At 40.8% G+C, this 18,338-nt stretch overlaps 1 protein-coding gene across 1 annotated transcript in view; it reads left to right on the top strand.

Annotated features, from left to right (window-relative positions):
• ST18 (ST18 C2H2C-type zinc finger transcription factor) overlaps window positions 1–18,338 on the top strand; it is a 116,113-nt gene that overhangs the window by 46,452 nt on the left and 51,323 nt on the right. The window contains 1 exon segment of the mRNA XM_030553082.1: window positions 15,372–15,568. Within this exon segment, the coding sequence (XP_030408942.1) occupies window positions 15,372–15,568 (197 nt within the window).

The raw sequence follows: 18,338 nt of genomic DNA, 5'->3' as shown, positions 1-18,338 counted from the left end.
GACTGTAGAGTTCATTGTAGATCAGTGTAGCTTGGGTTCCAGTAATATTTTCATCAGCACTTCCTCTTTCTTTAGGCTACTATATTCCCTAGCTGCTGTTTGTCAGAAGCTGGGAATGGGCAACAGGAAATGGATCACTCGATGATTACCTGTTCTGTTCATTCCCTTTGGGGCACCTGGCATTGGCCACTGTTGGAAGAAGGGATACTGGGCTAGATAGGCCTTTGGTCTGACTCAGTATGTCCGTTCTTATAGTCTTATATGATTGTAACACCAATAGTGCATCATGCTTTACAAACAGTTGAAATGATTAAAGACAAATGAAAAAGCCATTATAGAAGCACACTAATGTACTTCTGAACCTGTGGTCTAACTAACATATTAGGGTCTGAAGGTACTTGGCCTTTAAGCCTCATGCATCACAATCAGCTTGAGGCATGTGTCGATTTCATTACGACAGCATGCCTTTTCCTCAATTATTGCTGACTTATTATCACTCTGATCTTTTTATGTGCTTCTTTTTATTTGCTCAGTCATTTCACAGTCCAGTTGTTCCTTTTGGTCAAGTGGGCTATAACATTAGTTTACTGTCTGAAACATTGCCAACTTTGATACATAATGACTCAACACCATTGCCCATTTCTCCCCAATCTCCTCTTATGGGGGCTAATAAATCCTCTTTCACCAATAAGGCTATACCACCTCATTTACTTTTCCTGCTTGTATTTTTTAAATAAACTATATCCTTTAATATCACATTCCAGCCAGACTTCAGTTATGATATATTTTTCTCTATATCATTATGTATATCCCCTGAGCACTCTTATTTTCTTCTTTGCTAAGCCTTCCATTTGTATATATATATAGTAACTTTAATAACACCCATGTTATTGAGCTTATTTCCTCTATATTAGTATCCATAAATCCTTATTTCCCTTTTATCTTCCTTCCCATCTTTTCTGTGCACTCCTTTCATCTCGGTTCAGTCTGTGTACTCATCCTTTTCTCATGCAGCCCTAAATTGAACTCTTCCTATGACGTCTTGCTATGGGAAGAAAATTGGCCTTGTTCAGTGGCAACCCTTTCTATCTGTATGGGTCCCTTCAGCTCCAAAATATTCTCTAGTAACCCACAGAAACAAATGCCCTGTTTTCATGCCCTTTCACAAATATAAGCTATGAGCCAAGTGGATGCATCTGTTGAAGACAGAATGGGGAGAAGTACATTTATTTCCTTGTGAGAGATGGTAGAAATTGGGAAACGTAAATGTTGTTATTGTTGGATTATTATTATATTACTGGACCAAGTGTTGACTGCTCCTGAGCATCTGTCAATACCACTGAAATCAATGGGAGTTGAAGATACTCAGCACCTTCCAAAATGTGATCCACTCTATTGTTGTATATAAATGCATAATCATTTTATATATATATATATGTATATGTATGTAGGTATGTATAGCCAGATCCTCAGCTGGGATAACCATCATCACTCCACTGAGCTCAATATCTGACTCTTATTTTAATTGGGTCTGATTCCAGTCCCCTTTATACTCAAGTCCATTGACCAAAAAGATATCTTTGTCATTTAAACAGGGACGGGGAGATTTCACAGTAGACAATTCACAGAAATTCCATCCTCTTTCCGCTATATGCCAACATTCTGATGCATCCTCATGTTTCCCACACCTAACCTATCATTGTTCCAAGGTATGACAGAGTGCTACCTATAGCATCTTGATCACTTAGGTAACAGTGTTACACAGAAGACTACAAGCTTAGTGGGAATCAGTCTGTTATGATGGGGTGAAAGGCTCCTTCTGACACATGCCTATGCTGTGTTCTGCCGTGCTTGGAACCTAAAAATTAAAGGCACACACAGGGAAAAGAAATGGACTGTGTGTATTTTGTGAATGAGACACCAGGCAAATGGACCAGGCAGTGCGGCACACCTGGTGGCTGAGGGAGCACTCTCACCCCACTCATTCCATTCTCATGGTTGTACCAGGGTCCTCCTAGATCCTGCTCCTCACACTGTCTTCAATTGCTCTCCTGTCCTTCCTGATTAATCCGCCCATGATGTTTGTTTGTTTCTCCAATACTTTCGTGGGACCTGATTCTCTGGAGTAAATCAGGAGTAACTCTACCAAAGTGAATCGAATTATTTATTGGCATCGGAGAACCGAATCAGGACTCTAGTCTTTTCAGCTGTTTCTTCTAACCCACCAAGGGTTTCTTTTAACCCTTTTGTCAACCTTCACCAATCTGTATGTACCCCCCGAGCAACTCCACTCTAATGCTGGCATTATGTAAAGCTTTGCCACACTGCCATCCTTCAGTGATGTTCCCTGCGATTTTTCAGTTACTCCTTGGTCCTCTTCCCTGCTCCTCGGCTTTAGTAGCCCTTTCTTCTTTGCTGTCCATGGATTAATTTCAGTGATTAGTCAAGAAAAGTAAGAGAAGAAAATAATCAGATTGCTAAATCAAAGGGGTAAATTAAATGTATCAAATGATATGGTACCAGAAAGAACAGTGACTTAGGAAAATGAAGTTTTTAAAAGTAAGTGGTGGGAAAGAATTAGTGCTAAAGGTCCAGAGAGATTCAGCAGGTGAAATTCAGCATTAGTATAATGGCTGTGTAAGTAATACAACAATGTAAGTTGGTTAAACAGGTGTTAGTCAAAAAAAAATGTATCTTCTTATTTAGTGTGCTGGGTACTTTCAGACCTAGCATAAATGGGTCTACTGGAGTCTACAGAAAATCTACTGGAGTTTCACCCATTTATGCCAGGTCTCAATCTGATGGCAGGAGTTTAGGTGATGGTGAGACACTAGTTAAAGTTTCCTGGTACAATTTCCCTGGTTCCAGATTCTACTTTCCAACCTGTCAATTGGTAAGTTACATTCCATAACATTCAAACCTATTGAAAGTCAAATCAGTGCAACTTTCTATGTGTTAATTGTGCACTTACACCCATCCCATTTATGGTCCATCATTTAAGTCACTGCTCGGAATGGCTCAAAGACTCCCCTGGGAGCTACCCCCACTTACTTCAGCCTGAATTTGGCTCAATGACTGTACCAAGTAATGGCAAATGTATCTAATAATCACTCTTATCTGGTCAGTGATTTACATTCATACCACAGCCATCGCTAAGGTGTCCAAGGAGGAAGGAGAGAGGCAAATGGGAGAGCAGGAATACCACCAGTCTGACATCTCCGTTATGCAGATAATATTTATCTATTTATTTTGTATAAATCAGGATGCAGTTTGATCTCAGTTACACCTGTATAAAGGAGGAGTAATTCCACTGATCTGCTGCCCCAAGTGCAAAATGTCCTCCAAATGGGACTTGTCTACCAAGCCTTTCAAAAGAATATATCAGTTCCCCAGTTCTGATAGAAGATGCCTGACTTTCCTTGATATGGTTTATTGATTTAAATTCTTTTCAAATATGTACTTAAGAAACCTGATGGAAGGTCTGTCTCATTCATGAAAAACAAAATGGTAGGCTCCCCCTGTGTCTGTGTTCCATTTAGTACAGGGCAGAGGAACAAGCTATCAAAGTGGGGAGGGGTAGTTCAGTGGTTTGAGCATTAGCCTGCTAAATCCAGGGTTGAGAGTTCAATCCTTGAGAGGGGTCTGGGGCAAAAAATCTGTCTGGGGATTGGTCCTGCTTTGAGTAGGCAGTTGGACTAAATGACCTCCTGAGGTCCCTTCCAACCCTGATATTCTATGAATCATACCCTCCAGATTGAGTTACAACAGCCTACAAGCTGCTCCTACTTATGTCACTGAAGCATGGTCTCTAGAGGACCTTCAGCCACTGGAGAATCTCTGTAGCAAATCGGACCTCCATCATGTCTTTTCCTTGCTTGCTTTCTCCCTCCCTCTCCTAATGTGATCCTCATGTGGGGAGTGGGAGGAACTGGCTCTGCCAGCTTTACACTGTGAGGGAGTTAGCCTTCAGTGGAGGGATTCTTTGCTGACCATTTACAACCAGAATATGGTCACTGTGCACTGCCAGAGCTGAATCAAGAATCTGGCCTGTATCTCTAATAGGAGTAAGGATCTTAATGTTTATAGGCTGGTTTCTGAGTTACTAAGGCCTTATCTGCATTACATAATTTTGGAATGTTTGAACACAATTGTGAACAACTGATTTAGATAGCATGATGCTGACCACAACTTAGCAGTCAGGACAAATTGTGTTCAATATCTTGTCAGCCAATCACAGATCAATGGAACTAACATTTTCCCATAAGTAATATCTCACATTGGATTCCCTGGCAGCTGAACAGATTATTTTAACACTTGCATAAAGTCACAAGTCATCCATCACTGAATGTCAGGTGGTTCTTGTTATTGCACATTCATACATTTATTTCCTCACAAATATTTAACAATAAAAACTAACTAGAGCTCACCCTTGTGCCCATTCAAGTTAGTTGAGATTTTGCCCTTAATTTCAAAGGGAGCATGATTATCACCATGATGATAAACATAGTGGGTGAAATCTTCACATCTGTTTCATCTCCTTTAGCCTAGTCAAGGTGTCTAGTCTGGCCAAGGAAAGATTGAGCCCTATGTCTGGTCAAGGAAAGATTCTCCCAGTACAGGCACTGTGGTAGACTGCGGCAAGGCTGTCTTCTGAGGATCCCCTTGCAAGCCCTAGCATAGTGGATGTGCTGTGACAGGGTTGTAGGAGGGACTTGAATCCTCCTTCCTTGTGTTTTGTTGTGAGGCATCAGGATATAGGCTACAAGAATTCTGGGCACCTTTGCAGCACACAGGCAGCAGGAACCAGGTTGTGTAACCTATAAAGGTCCCCAGATCTGTCTGTGTTATACAGGGGACACAGAATAACCCTGGATTGGGAGAGTGCAAAGGAACCTTAGCTTTCTGTTCTCTTGGGCTGCAAGTCCTGTGCTACACCTCTTAGGGTATGTCAACTCTAGAGCTAGATGTATAAATCCCAGCTCTAAAACACATCTCCACACTAGGACTGATTGAGCTAGCGCATGACAAATAGGAGAAGTGTAGCTGTGGTGGCAGGAGAGTTTAGCTTCCCTGAATACCTACCTATTGTCTTGGTCAAATCATACCCAGGCTACTAGCCTAACCCATCCCATCCCATTGCCTTGTTTGGGTGCCTCTTTCTGTCTCCCAAGGAAGTAAACCTGGTAGGAACTCAGGCTTCACAATTCAGACTGGGCAATGCATGCCGCCCCACAAAATTAGTATTCTCTGCCAGAAATTGCATCACCTTTCCCCCCTTAAAACAACAGTAATGTCTGCTAAATACATGTGAACATCTATGGAGGATTATTGTCAATTATTGTCAGAGAAATATACAGTGGCCCACTTTCTATAATGTATCTTTGAGTATAGTAAGGAAAGGCAAGTGTTTTCACATTCAGTAAATAACTGCATGGAATTAAAAATGCCACACAAATCCCTGAATTTTGACCTTCAGTGGAGACTTAATTGTTCCAGTTCACTCCTGTGAAGACACCAACTTGTATTTATGAAGAAACATCATAGTAATACCATCGCTCTGTCTCTCTTCCTCTTGATAGCAGCCTAGGCAGGGCACTCTAGTTCTATGGAGCTACAAAATGTACACATGCGCCTTGAGTCTTTGTAATTCTTTAAGTCACACAGTAGGGCCTATCATCTTAACACTATTTAAACTGGTCTCCAACTATTGGTGTTCCAGCAAGAGCTGTTCTATTAATAGTATTATTTCTCTTTGTCCATTGTATTAGGCTAGCTGCTCTCTAAGTTTTTGCCTTCCATCATTGGCATCTCTTGCACTGTTTGCATTTACCTTCAACATCTCTGGTTGATTTCACCAATAAAATCAATCTCTAGCCCAGAGCCAGTGTCCATTCAACAGCCATGTGATCAGTCTCATCAAGTGTCTCAGTAGCACAGTGCAGACTCACCCCAGTGGCACCCCCTGCCGGTCATCCTCAGGAATTAGCTCTTCAATCCAGGAGTGATCCACTTGCCATTGGCCCCCATGTCTTTATCTCAGGGTTCTGCCTCCTGCAATACTCTACAATCTTACTGGGTTTCCCCACCCTAGGGGAATCCCAACCCTATATCCCCACATTGCCTCAGTCATGGTTACTGCCAGTCTCTGTTTAGCCTTCGTGCCCTGGGGCGGACTGCAATCTATCAGCCAATCATCATGGGCAACAAGGGGTTTGGACTGGCTGCCTTTACCTACCCTCCGGCTGCCCCTCTGCAAGCCCAATACCTAGGAGGTCTGGAACTAGGCCCTGCAGCCTGGGGAGTTGCTGGCCTAGGACTTCCCAGCTCTGATGGCCTTTCCCCAGCCCTGCCTCCCTCTAGGTACCCTGGGTGAGTTCCACAGCAGCCAGGCCTGTCTCCCTCTCAAGTCAGAGAGGGACCACTCCCTCTGGCTTCCCTGGTCTTCTTATAAGGCCCAGTTGCTTAGTTTGGGGCATGGCCCCAGCTGTAGCCACTTCCCCCAATCAGCAGGGGTTTTACTCTCTTGCCCAGCCCCAGCCCTCTGCAGGGCTTTTTCCAACCCCTTCCTGGCTGGAGCAGGTGTTCACTCCACTACAGTCCCTAAGAGAGAGACCTCTCCTTTTGTGCACTAGGTGTTACCAACTGGTCCCACCCATCACCGTTCTTGAAATATGATGTATGTAATTCTTAAGAATGAACATTTGCTGTGTGTTGCACTCACACATCTACAACCTAAAACTTTGCTTATAGCTCTCACAATCACTCTGTTAAGACAACCAATCAAATTCCATCCGCATCCATTTCCTAGGTAACCAACAAACAGCCATAGAAGAAGACTGCAAATTATGGACAGGCTGAGGAAGGAATCCTTCATCATTTCTGCTTTTTTCAGTACTTTTGCACTGTTAAAAATGGAATAAAATAAAAACCTTAAAACTCATTGTAGAAAAACAGAATATACATAATAGATGGCAGTGACTAAGTGCTTTACTGCCACTGATTCACTTGTGAGAGAGGAGGATCTGTGTATCCTAGCTAAGACAATGGTAAGAGGAAAGTAGCATTTGACTGTCACTGTGTATTCCAGGGGGCATGATACAAATGCATAACAAAGGTTTCCAGTTGTTCTGTTGCTATAAGGTAAAATATTGACTGTAACTTTGATTAGGATTTAAAGCCTCAGCCTACAACTGAATTAAAGTTTATATTAGAGGATGAAGAGGCTGACCCATCCTTTAACCACCAAGCATTAATTAGGTCTGGCATGGGGTTAAATTGCCTCAGATCCTGGAGCCAAGGAATGAGGGTTGACTCCCTTCGCCAAAGCTGTGTCACTCTGTTCGTGCTTCAGTCTGATGCTGGATCCCACCACCCAGTGGGGAAGAATAAGGGAGCAAGTGAAGGGGAACTCAGTCATTGAAGAATTAAGACACACTCTTGCCCCACAAGTTTACAGATTCCACCAGTCCTGTGCTGAGGTTTACCCCAGGAGCTGGCCCCTTGAAGCCTCTTGCTTGGGATACCAACTGGAAGTGTGGCAGTGTTCTCTTCCTCTTTTATTTGTTTGTTTAAACAATATGCACTCTCTTATTCACCCATGGCAGTCTGCAGGAGACTGCGAGGAAACTGGAAAAAGTTAACCCGCTATCTACCAGTCTTGCCAAGAGGGAAAAATTCCTTCCAGATCCCAAAAGTGTTAAACTCACAGCCTGGTGGGAAATCCTTCACTGACAATCATGCCACCTATGGGGAAGGAAAGGCAGGGCAGTTTCTAGCAGCAAGAATGGCTGCTGTGTGCCCTGGAATCCTTAATGGGGGAAAGGGAGTTCACTGCAGCCATTTGGCTTTCTCGCTGTCTTCAAATTGGCCACTAGGTGGGGAGGGAAGGTGGAGCACTGTTCCACTCTTCCTAGACCCACCATTCACCCAGGAACACTCTGGGCAGAAAGAAAAGAAAGGGAAGACTCTAAGCACTTGGGATAAAATTATCAAAAATGCCTGTGTCCTATAAGCATGAAAACTTTACTTGAGGCTCTTCTTTTAATACAAGCAATTGTCTTATACTTTAACCTCATGGCTTGTATTATGATATCTGATACAGGATGGTTTTTGGTATCTGACTCATTTACTTAAAAATCGGCTCATTATAGGCAGTACTAAAATGATTTATTATTCATAACATTTAAATACAATTAAAATGGGGGAAAGCCTGTATTGGCTTTGGGCTCATAACAAAAAAAAAATCTTCTCCCATTTTATGAGCCTCAGATTACCAAATAACCTTGACAGCTGAATCAGTGTTCCATGACAACAAGCAGACCATTGATAAATAGCAACAAAACTATTAGATGTTGAATTTATGAGATGAGTAATAGGGAAGCTAAATTATAGGTTTACTGTTTGACAAACTACATCCTGACAGATCTCTGCTAACGTGTATGTGTGAAAGAGACAGAGAGAGAGAGAGAGAGAGAAACTTTTTAAGACAATGCGGAAATGGGTACTTCATGAATGCTGATATCTAAGCTGATGATAGATAGATAGATAGACACAAATATCTACATGCTAGCCTGAGTCTCAAATTCCTGTGGTGCCTGCTATCAAACATCTACATTTAGAGACAAACGGAACGTGTCTGTGTGTGCATATGTATACGTACATACTATCACAAATTTTAAAAAGCATATCTTTGAAAGGAGGCACAAGCTATCAAAATAAATTTACTTTGATAAGGAAATTTGTAGTAAGATCAATAGTCAGCAACTACAATGAACTGAAAATTAAAATCAAGAATATGAAACAATTACATGTAGTAAAGTTAGGGTGTTTTGTTTTGGTTTTTCTTGAAGACAATATAAGATTGAGGGTAAGAGGAAGAATATTCTTGGTGAATTATTTGATTCAAGATTCAGAAGTAGCAACTTAAAAGGACACTAACAACAAAGGGAGGAGGATTTTTCTGTTGAGTTAAAAATGTTAGTCACTTTCCTGATCTGTGAAGAATAAGCTGAGCTTCCTAAAAAAGAGTCAATCACTGCAATCTTTGGCACCTATATTCTCAGAGACAGGTGTCAGGAATAAGCCTATACACATTTGGTTCTGATAAAATATATTTATTTTAATCAGAGAAGAGGAAACTCTATAAACTCTGTTGGAGAGCTGACTGAGCCTGGCAGCACTGGTTAGACAAAGGAATATGATGTGGGCAAACTAATGCATCACTCTGCTTCATAAAGGAAAAGCCCTCTGGCTCTAAGATGTGCTCACAGTACATTTGAGAAGAGTCAGATCTGTGGGTGTCCTGGGCTAAAATCTGGATTTACCGCAGTGTGACAGAGCAGAATTTGGCCTCAACATTTGAAATAAACAGAACTTGAAGTTATCATACATTTGCTTCCGAAAGTAGTTCTGTGTTGATTCATCATACACAGGGGAGTATGGAGTCATGTGAAGAATGTAAATCAGAGCTACATCTCCCCTGATGCCAGTTGATTTTAGTTATAATCAGCTGGGATTTTCCTGCTGTTTGTTCCCAGAGTGAAACTCCAGGAGGCAGGAGACACTGTCTCTGGTATTCTTTCCTGCCTGTGGTCTGCCAAAGTCTGATTTTGACTACCTTTTAAGATATTGTGATACACAAATGTGTTTCATGACATTTTTGCTGAAATCACAGTGGTGAGTTTGTAATATGTAACTAGAGAAATACATTGTCCCAATTTGCTTAAATGAATTCAGCAGATCTTAACAATAGCATGACCATCTTGCTGTTCTTCTTTTCTCCACTTTAGCTGTGGACCATTTAGATAAGGGGTTTTGGAAGATACAGTGTAACACAGGTGATAGAATTTCACTCAGTTACTTGAAATTCTATCTCCTGTGTTACACAGAAGGTCAGACTAGATGATGTAATGGGCACTTGTAGCCTAAAATATATTAATTTAGCTTGTGTGGGAAGCTTTATCAATGGAAATGAGGACAGTATTAATTCCTAAATTCTCATAATATCCATTGGAGGTAAATTTGGTGTTTGACAAATGAATGAAAAAGTTTAAAAAAGTAAATTTTGATAGTTTTGGTTTATAAAACATTGTTATGGTTCTTTCTACTTCTTTTTTGTAATTCCAGCCTGTTTGCAACACCATGACTATTATGAGTGATACAATATTGCAAAACTTCAGCAACAATGACTGATAAACTAGTCCATGCAGTTTTTTGCAGGGTACATTATGCATTTCAATCCACACTGCATATATCTGGTGTGGGTGGGTGGGCGTGTCTGTGTAGGTCTTTCTGGGTCAGTGTCTGTGGAGCACCATTTCCAAAAGGGACACTTATTGTGCTGTGATATTTGTGGTATGCACTATTGTCAAAAAGAGAAATAACATAAGATTCATAATACATTTAACTACTGCAAGTGGTTAACATCCCGGTTTTAATGGCACTCACAGTAAGTTTAGCATTCAGTGGATCAAGAGCATCCACTGTGTTTAAGATGCACACTGGTAGCATTCTAACATCTCCTAAAATTGCACATCTGCATATTTCCATATCCTTCATGTTTACAGTGGTGGATTGCCAAAAAGGTGCTTGGCCAGAAATGGATTTTTTTTTTAACAAAAAGCTTAAGTTTAGTCACATGCTACCATCCAAAACAATCAGAACTTGAGCCAATTTAGCACACATAAGATATCTTGGAAGGATTTATTTATGCTGTTGCATCTTGTAATATGTGTAACCAATAGGGAGCTGTTTGGAGACATGGATTTTTGCAAATCTTGCAGCTAAATCAGAGAGCCAAATACGAAATCCAATACCTAAGGGCATTGTGTAGATTTATGATGCTCCCTGGGATCCAGAAACCAATGAGTGGCTTACAATGATCCATACATGTAGTTTTTTTCATCTGTGACAGATATAATATGAATGCTATTAGTCATATTACATAGCTGTATTCCCCTGTCTGAGAGAACAATGACCATAATGAAAAATTACTTTACAAAAAATGAGAAAAGGGTTGAAGAATAGTGTGTTGTGAGGTATATCTTTTAGTGAAGTGTCACATTTTGAGTCTTAGCTATGATGTGTCACTTAGATCAGTGGTGGGCAACCTGCGGCCAGGGGCCACTCGCGGTCCATCAGGGTAATTCACTGGTGGGCTGCGAGACAGAGTTTACATTGACCATCTGCAGGCATGGCTGTCTGTAGCTCCCAGTGGCCATGGTTCACAGTTCCCAGCCAATGGGAGCTGCAGGAAGCTGCGCAGGCTGCAGGTTGCCCACCACTGACCTTGATTGTCATGCTAATCAGATATTAGCAGGTGGAGGCTATATTGAATACATAGGTGTGCTAGATAGCTGACACATACACAAATATTCAGGTCTTGTCGCAACTGAAAGATCTGTTTAGATCTTCTGCTAAATTTCCACTCCAAAAGCTTGCACAAATGTTACATTACTCAATCTGTTCTGGAAGGTATAGCATATTTCACATACATTTTTGTTTTGCAGACCTATACATAGGTATAGGTAATCAAGTTACAGGGCTACATTCTCAGCTAGTAAAGGGCACAGCACCAATAAAGTCTAAGGATCTGACCTATGATATGTAGGAAAAATATTTATTTATTTACTTATTTATTTGTAGTAATTTATAGGAACCAAATATTGTATATCTTGTAGTTCCTGGTCATGCACATCAGCTGAGCTGTTCAACCAAAGTTTGTTTTCATATTCCCTTGAGATAATGTTGTAATAATCAGCATTCCATGCACATCATGTTATGTCTGTAGAAATATAACTTGGAAACCTGTTGAAATTTGCTCAGTTACAATGAGGCATAGGCAGGGCCAGCTTCAGGGGTTTTGCGGCCCCAAGCAGACAAAAAAAAAAAAGCTGCAATCATGATCTGCGGCAATTCAGCGGGAGGTCCTTCGCTCCCAGTGGGAGTGAGGGACCCTCCACTGAATTGCCCCCGAATCTCTGAAAGTCCACCCCACTCCCAAGTTGCCGCCCCAAGCACCTGCTTGATAAGCTGGTGCCTGGAGCCAGCCCTGGGCATAGGGCAGCCACAAAAAACCCTTAAATAGATAAGATATATGGACATAGATAAAGCAGTGAATTGACACGTTGTACTGTCCATGACTCTGATGTAGTCCCATTGGCATTGGTGGGAGTGCGCCAATGTAATGGAAAGGGGAATATGTCACACCATGTGTGCCAGAAGTATATAGCTGATTTCAGTTCTTGTGGACAGATCTCAATGTGTACAGATCTATACAAATCACTGGCAAGAACGTAGTGTAAATTCCCCTAAATGAAAAGGCCTAGATTCACATAAGGAGTGAGGGTGTTGTGACGCTAAGTGTCATGGCCCCTAGCTATCAGGAGCCTACAAAGTCACAGGAGCACTCTGTGATTCACAAAGCCTGAGTTAGGTACCTAGGCCCCTCTACGCACACACATACACACACAGAAGGGACACCCAAGTCTGATCTGCAGAAAGGTACCTATCTCTATTTGCGATCCACTACCTTTGGAGTTAGGCACCTGTGCTGTTTTCACTACAACAATGAAGAGGAGGACCCCCCCTTCTACCATTTAGCCCAGTGGTTAGTGTTAGAGTACAGGTCAAGGCGCAAGGGGTCGGGATTCTGGATCTCCCACATCCTGGGCACGTACTGTAACCACCAAGCTATTGAGTCATTCTCATGCTAGTCAGTCCTAGGACCAATCCTATTGTCAATCTTGCGACCAATCCTATTCAATTTATTCATAAATGATCTGGAGAAAGGGGTAAACAGTGAGATGGCAAAGTTTGCAGATGATACTAAACTGCTCAAGATAGTTAAGACTAAAGTAGTTTGTGAAGAACTTCAAAAAGATATCACAAAACTAGGTGATTGGGCAACAAAATGGCAAATGAAATTTAATGTGGATAAATGTAAAGTAATGCACATTGGAAAAAAATAACCCCAACTATATATACAATATGATGGGGGCTAATTTAGCTACAAGAAGTCAGGAAAAAGATCTTGGCGTCGTCGTGGATAGTTCTCTGAAGGTGTCCACGTAGTGCGCAGAGGCAGTCAAAAAAGCAAACAGGATGTTAGGAATCATTAAAAAGGGGATAGAGAATAAGACTGAGAATAAATTATTGCCCTTATATAAATCCATGGTACACCCACATCTCGAATACTGTGTACAGATGTGGTCTCCTCACCTCGAAAAAGATATTCTAGCACTAGAAAAGGTTCAGAAAAGGGCAACTAAAATGATTAGGGGTTTGGAGAGGGTCCCATACAAGGAAAGATTAAAGAGGCTAGGCCTCTTCAGCTTGGAAAAGAGGAGACTAAGGGGGAATATGATAGAGGTGTATAAAATCATGAGTGATGTGGAGAAAGTGGATAAGGAAAGGTTATTTACTTATTCTCATAATACAAGAACTAGGGGTCACCACATGAAATTAATAGGTAGCAGGTTTAAAACAAATAAAAGGAAGTTCTTCTTCACACAGCGCACAGTCAACTTGTGGAACTCCTTACCTGAGGAGATTGTGAAGGCTGGAATATAACAATGTTTAAAAGGGAACTGGATAAATTCATGGTGGCTAAGTCCATAAATGGCTATTAGCCAGGAAGGGTAAAGAATGGTGTCCCTAGCCTCTGTTCATCAGAGGATGGAGATGGATGGCAGGAGAGAGATCACTTGGTCATTGCCTGTTAGCTTCACTCCCTCTGGGGCACCTGGTGTTGGCCACTGTCGGTAGACAGATACGGGGCTAGATGGACCTTTGGTCTGACCCAGTACAGCCGTTCTTATGTTCTTATGCATGTGCTGTCTCTCTTGCTTGTTGTCTCTCTTTGTCTCAAATAACTTTTTAATTATTTATCCACAGTGAAACAGCTTCAACAGAAGAGCCTATGACTATGTCTACATTATGAGCTGGGGTGTGATTTCCCTGCACACATGTACTTGCACTAGCCCTGGCTGAACTAGCATGAGTATACATCACAGTGTAGCTGCGGTAGCATGAGGTACAGCTTAGGCATGCCGAGTATGCACCCACCCGTTTCAGGCAGGTTTGTACTCCACATGGCTAAGCCATGCCTCCTTTGCCTCTTCCAGTGCTATCGTGGCTACACTGCTATTTAGCCTTGTGCTGGCTCAATGAAAGCTAGTACAAGTATGTGTACACAAGCAGTACAATCACACACACCCTAGCTTGTAGACAGAGCCTGAGGGCACTTCCTAGCAGAATATCCCATAGCCTAGTGGTTAGAGCACTCACCCGAGAGGTTTAAAGCCTAGTTTAAATCCCTTTTCCCCTTCTGGCAGAGAGGGGGTCTTTAACTGGAAGCCTTCCACATCCTAAGTCAATATACAAACCGTTGTGCTAAAGTGATGAGGTGGAAGCAGCTGTTGTTGTGTTGTGTGAATTTGCTTGAGGGGGCAGATCCAGTCAGCATGCTCTGAGGGAGCCTACTGGATCAGGTCCCATACATGGCATAGGTGGTCAAACACCTACCTTCTCCTGACTGGTGAAATATTCTGAGGCTTATGTGGGAGATAAGTGTCTGAATGGAGGCTTAGGGGAAGAAATATAGGCCCGTAGGGATCTTTTACTGCAAAGGGGTGTTTAGGTGCCTACAGCATTCAGTAAGAGCATTGTGAATTGCAGTAGAACTTAAAACTGGGATTTAGGTGCCTAAGTCTGGAATTTAGGTACCTAAGTACATTTTTTAATCTAGGCCATGGTGACCAGCAAAATCAGACATTGAAATTGTTTAGTTCATCTCACAAATCACCAAAAAACAAAACAAAACCCCTTAAATATGTAAGTCTTTGCACTGAAAAAATGCATTCATCTTAAAATGGACTTTCACCCACCCATCAAAGACAAACAAACCAGCGCCCACACCCTCCCAAGCAGCAACGCACATATCCAGACCCATGTAAGTAGAAGGATCATAAAAGTACAGTATGCTGCAGTGTAACTGGTGGTATACTTTTCACATTAGCTGTTTCTCAGGATTAGGAAACCAAATCAATCTTTTCTCATCCCTTTCTGGGTGTATTTCATCTAGTGCAGGACAGAGCATAGATTAACATATGTTTACTTGGGATTAGGGATTTTTTTATAACCAGACTTTGGTAGCAGTGAAAGAGAACCGGTGCGATGGATTTGTCTGTGCCCTGCTCTCCAGATCCAACAGCTAAAACTAAACATCCTCTAAACACAGCTGGCTGGAAGTGCAAGTATATTAGCATTTTACCAGCCTCATTTTTTCTGCTTGAAATGAAAATATAGGACAGTGCTGGTTGTTCAATAATGTCCAATTTGTTTTCATTATTGCCATTTTTAAATCAATGCAGTGCCTACAAATGCTCCATGGCTAAGAAGAGAAAAGCTGAAGAACAGATTTCAGGAGTTCCAGTCAATAAAAGGAAGTCCCTGTTAATGAAACCCCGTCACTACAGTCCCACTGTGGAATGCAAAGAAGAAAATGAGGACAGAACAGAGTTGCAGGAGGACATCAATGTCCTCGAAACAAATGACACGTCTGCTACAGGTAGCAATGAAGAATGGCTCCAAATTAATGTAAACTCCCTGCCCTCAAAGAAAAGAGGCCTGTCAAACTGAATGCTTTCGAAAAGAATGTAGGATGATTTGGGCTCAAAGTAGATTTGAGATAATACATTGCAATCTAGATATAAATATGGTAATTCAAAAACAAGGACCTAGTACAACATCTCCTTCTATGGTCCTTAATGCTGTGTAGGATGCAGACACCTGCCATCACTGCAGGTCAGATAAGGAATAGTTTCTGCTTCTTAATATGGGCTGTCAAAGAATGAGGTTAAACATGTAGTGAAAAACTAACTACTTAGAAAACCACGTTTGTAAAGAGAGGATTTTCACTTTAATATATTCAGCATGAGGCTGGGGGCAATCACCTGCTTAACAAAATGTTGGCTTTAACATTTAGCAAAGCAATTTTATTCATGTGACTATTATCTGTGTTCTATTTAACCTTATTATTAGACTCTGCACTGTATTTATAATACCCAACCCAAACATGCTCAACAATTTATAGAAAGTTCTGCCATGCAGGTGCTACAAAAAATGACTGCTGCAGGGAAAATATAAGATATATTTATAATACACATATATATTTAAATAAATAAATATAAATTATGTATGTATGTTTTCTGCCTTCACCCTTCAACTATATATTCAGAATTAATGGAACACTTTCCAAAATAAATTGGCAGTTATTTTTTTCTTTGAGAAGCCTTGCACAAGTTGTCAGCCCAAGACTTAAGAAAGTGGTCTCAGATTTCAGTGGAATCAATACTGCATTTGTTAAAAAGACAAAAGTTATCAATAGGTTATAAAAGTCAATATCTAGGGGAAATGAGCAGATAATCTGAAATCTGAAATCAAACATAGTATGAAAAAGTAATGGTACCTCTGTTTAAAAGGAAGCTATCCTCAAGCCCCAGAATTGGGATCCAGATCCTGATGCAGTTTCCCAAATTTGAGGGGGTTTTGGATCTGGAGTTATACCCATGTCTACTTAGAATAGAATAATCTTCTTTTCTGAAAACCAATACCCTTTACATTTCTGGTACGTACAGCTGTTAACAAAACTTGAATGTATACCAATATGTCTATAATGAAAGCCAGGTAAGAGAACTATAGCTGAAATTCTGGCCCTAATGAAGTCAATGGGAGTTTTACTATTGACTTCAGTGGGGCCAGGATTTTATTTGTGGTCAATCTTCTATCAGGGGTCTCTTTTGGAGTGCAGATTTGTGGGTATATCTTGCAAGTTCCTATAGAGGGCTGAAGTGTGGGGGGGTACTTTTAAAATATATCTTAAACTAGTAGGGACTTGTGCACTGACTCCCATTCTGATGCAATCACTGAGCCAAACTTACTACTGACCCAAGCAAGCACAACTCTGCTGATTTCCTGGCTGTTCTGACTTCCTAGGAGTATTTCCATCTCATAATACCAGCAGTCTCACAAAAAGCTTTAACTGACTTTTTCTGTGCTGATTCAGGCTGTACCTTGTACCTCCATAACTTCAGTGTTTTATTCCTCATAAATGTGCACACTCTCTCCTGTGTCTACCTTCTGTACAACCCCAGTAAAATTCTGAGAGCAAGGCAGCATAGTATGGAGTTAGAGTGCTTTAAAATCACTTTTTGGTGTCTTGAATCAATGTTGCCAACTCCCATGATTTTATTGTGAATCTCACGATATTTTGTTTTTGTCTGAAAGTCCTAACTCTGGGAGTGATGCAATTTCAGGACATATCAGCATTAGTTTATTTGTTAAAGTAAGTTTCAGGCCCCTATGGTTACAGAGAAAAACTTCAACATGTGAACCACAAAGGCTCAAAAAACAGAAGGCAATTAAAAAAAACCAAATTCACGTTTTTAAAATCTCATAATTTTAAACCAATCTCATGATTTGAGGGAGGTGGGGGCCAAGTCATCATTTTTTAATCTTGTTGTTGATAATATACTTAGTACAATCTTTTACCCAGTAAATTAATGAAAGGCATGTTAGTATCAAGCATACTGGTTTATAAAAAAAATTAGAGCCATTTGTATCAAAATGGCCTGGTGATGGGAGTATGTGTAATTCCAAGCAGAGCAGAGAGACAAGCTATTAAATCATAGACACTTATTTGTCAGAGGTTCATTACAGAACCACAAGGAATCACAATCATCATTACTAGATGCCATTTTTTGAAAATATAGCAAACTTTTTCATTCAGATTACTTCAAAGTCTATAGTGAGAGATGAGCTGGTTTAAAAGTTGCACTGAGCTTTGCAGGCATTTAAAAAAAATACCCAAAACACACAACTATCTGCACATAGTGCATGAGGCCACTTCTCCCCATAGGAGTCCAATTTTCTGAAGAATAATAAGATTTAATAAATATTTTCTTTTAACATATAACAAACAGTTGAACCAAACAATTATGTAAACTGGAAATGACCCAAAATGCTAACAGTTTGGCAGCAGCAAAGTGAAATGCATTGTGGTGCACATATGCATTTTTGTCCCTCTTTTCCCCTCCACAATAATCTGCACTTAGTAGGAATATTTTAAACTATGTAGCTAAGCAACAGAGGTAATTGTTGCTTTCTAGAGCTTTTGTTAGGCACTCTAACACAGCCCAAATATGCATAATTAGGTATAATGTCTATAAATCATTATTGTACACATGTGGGTAGTTAAGTGGATTGAGAGAATAGTTCAATGAATTGGACATATTCACTGAAAATGCTTTTTATTTGTTTTCTGTCGTTCATAATACTTT

This window comes from Gopherus evgoodei, chromosome 2 (genome assembly GCF_007399415.2).
Source record: "Gopherus evgoodei ecotype Sinaloan lineage chromosome 2, rGopEvg1_v1.p, whole genome shotgun sequence".
In the NCBI taxonomy this organism is placed as follows: domain Eukaryota; kingdom Metazoa; phylum Chordata; order Testudines; family Testudinidae; genus Gopherus; species Gopherus evgoodei.
Note: the sequence above shows the minus strand (reverse complement) of the source record. Positions and strands in the feature narration are given on the sequence as shown.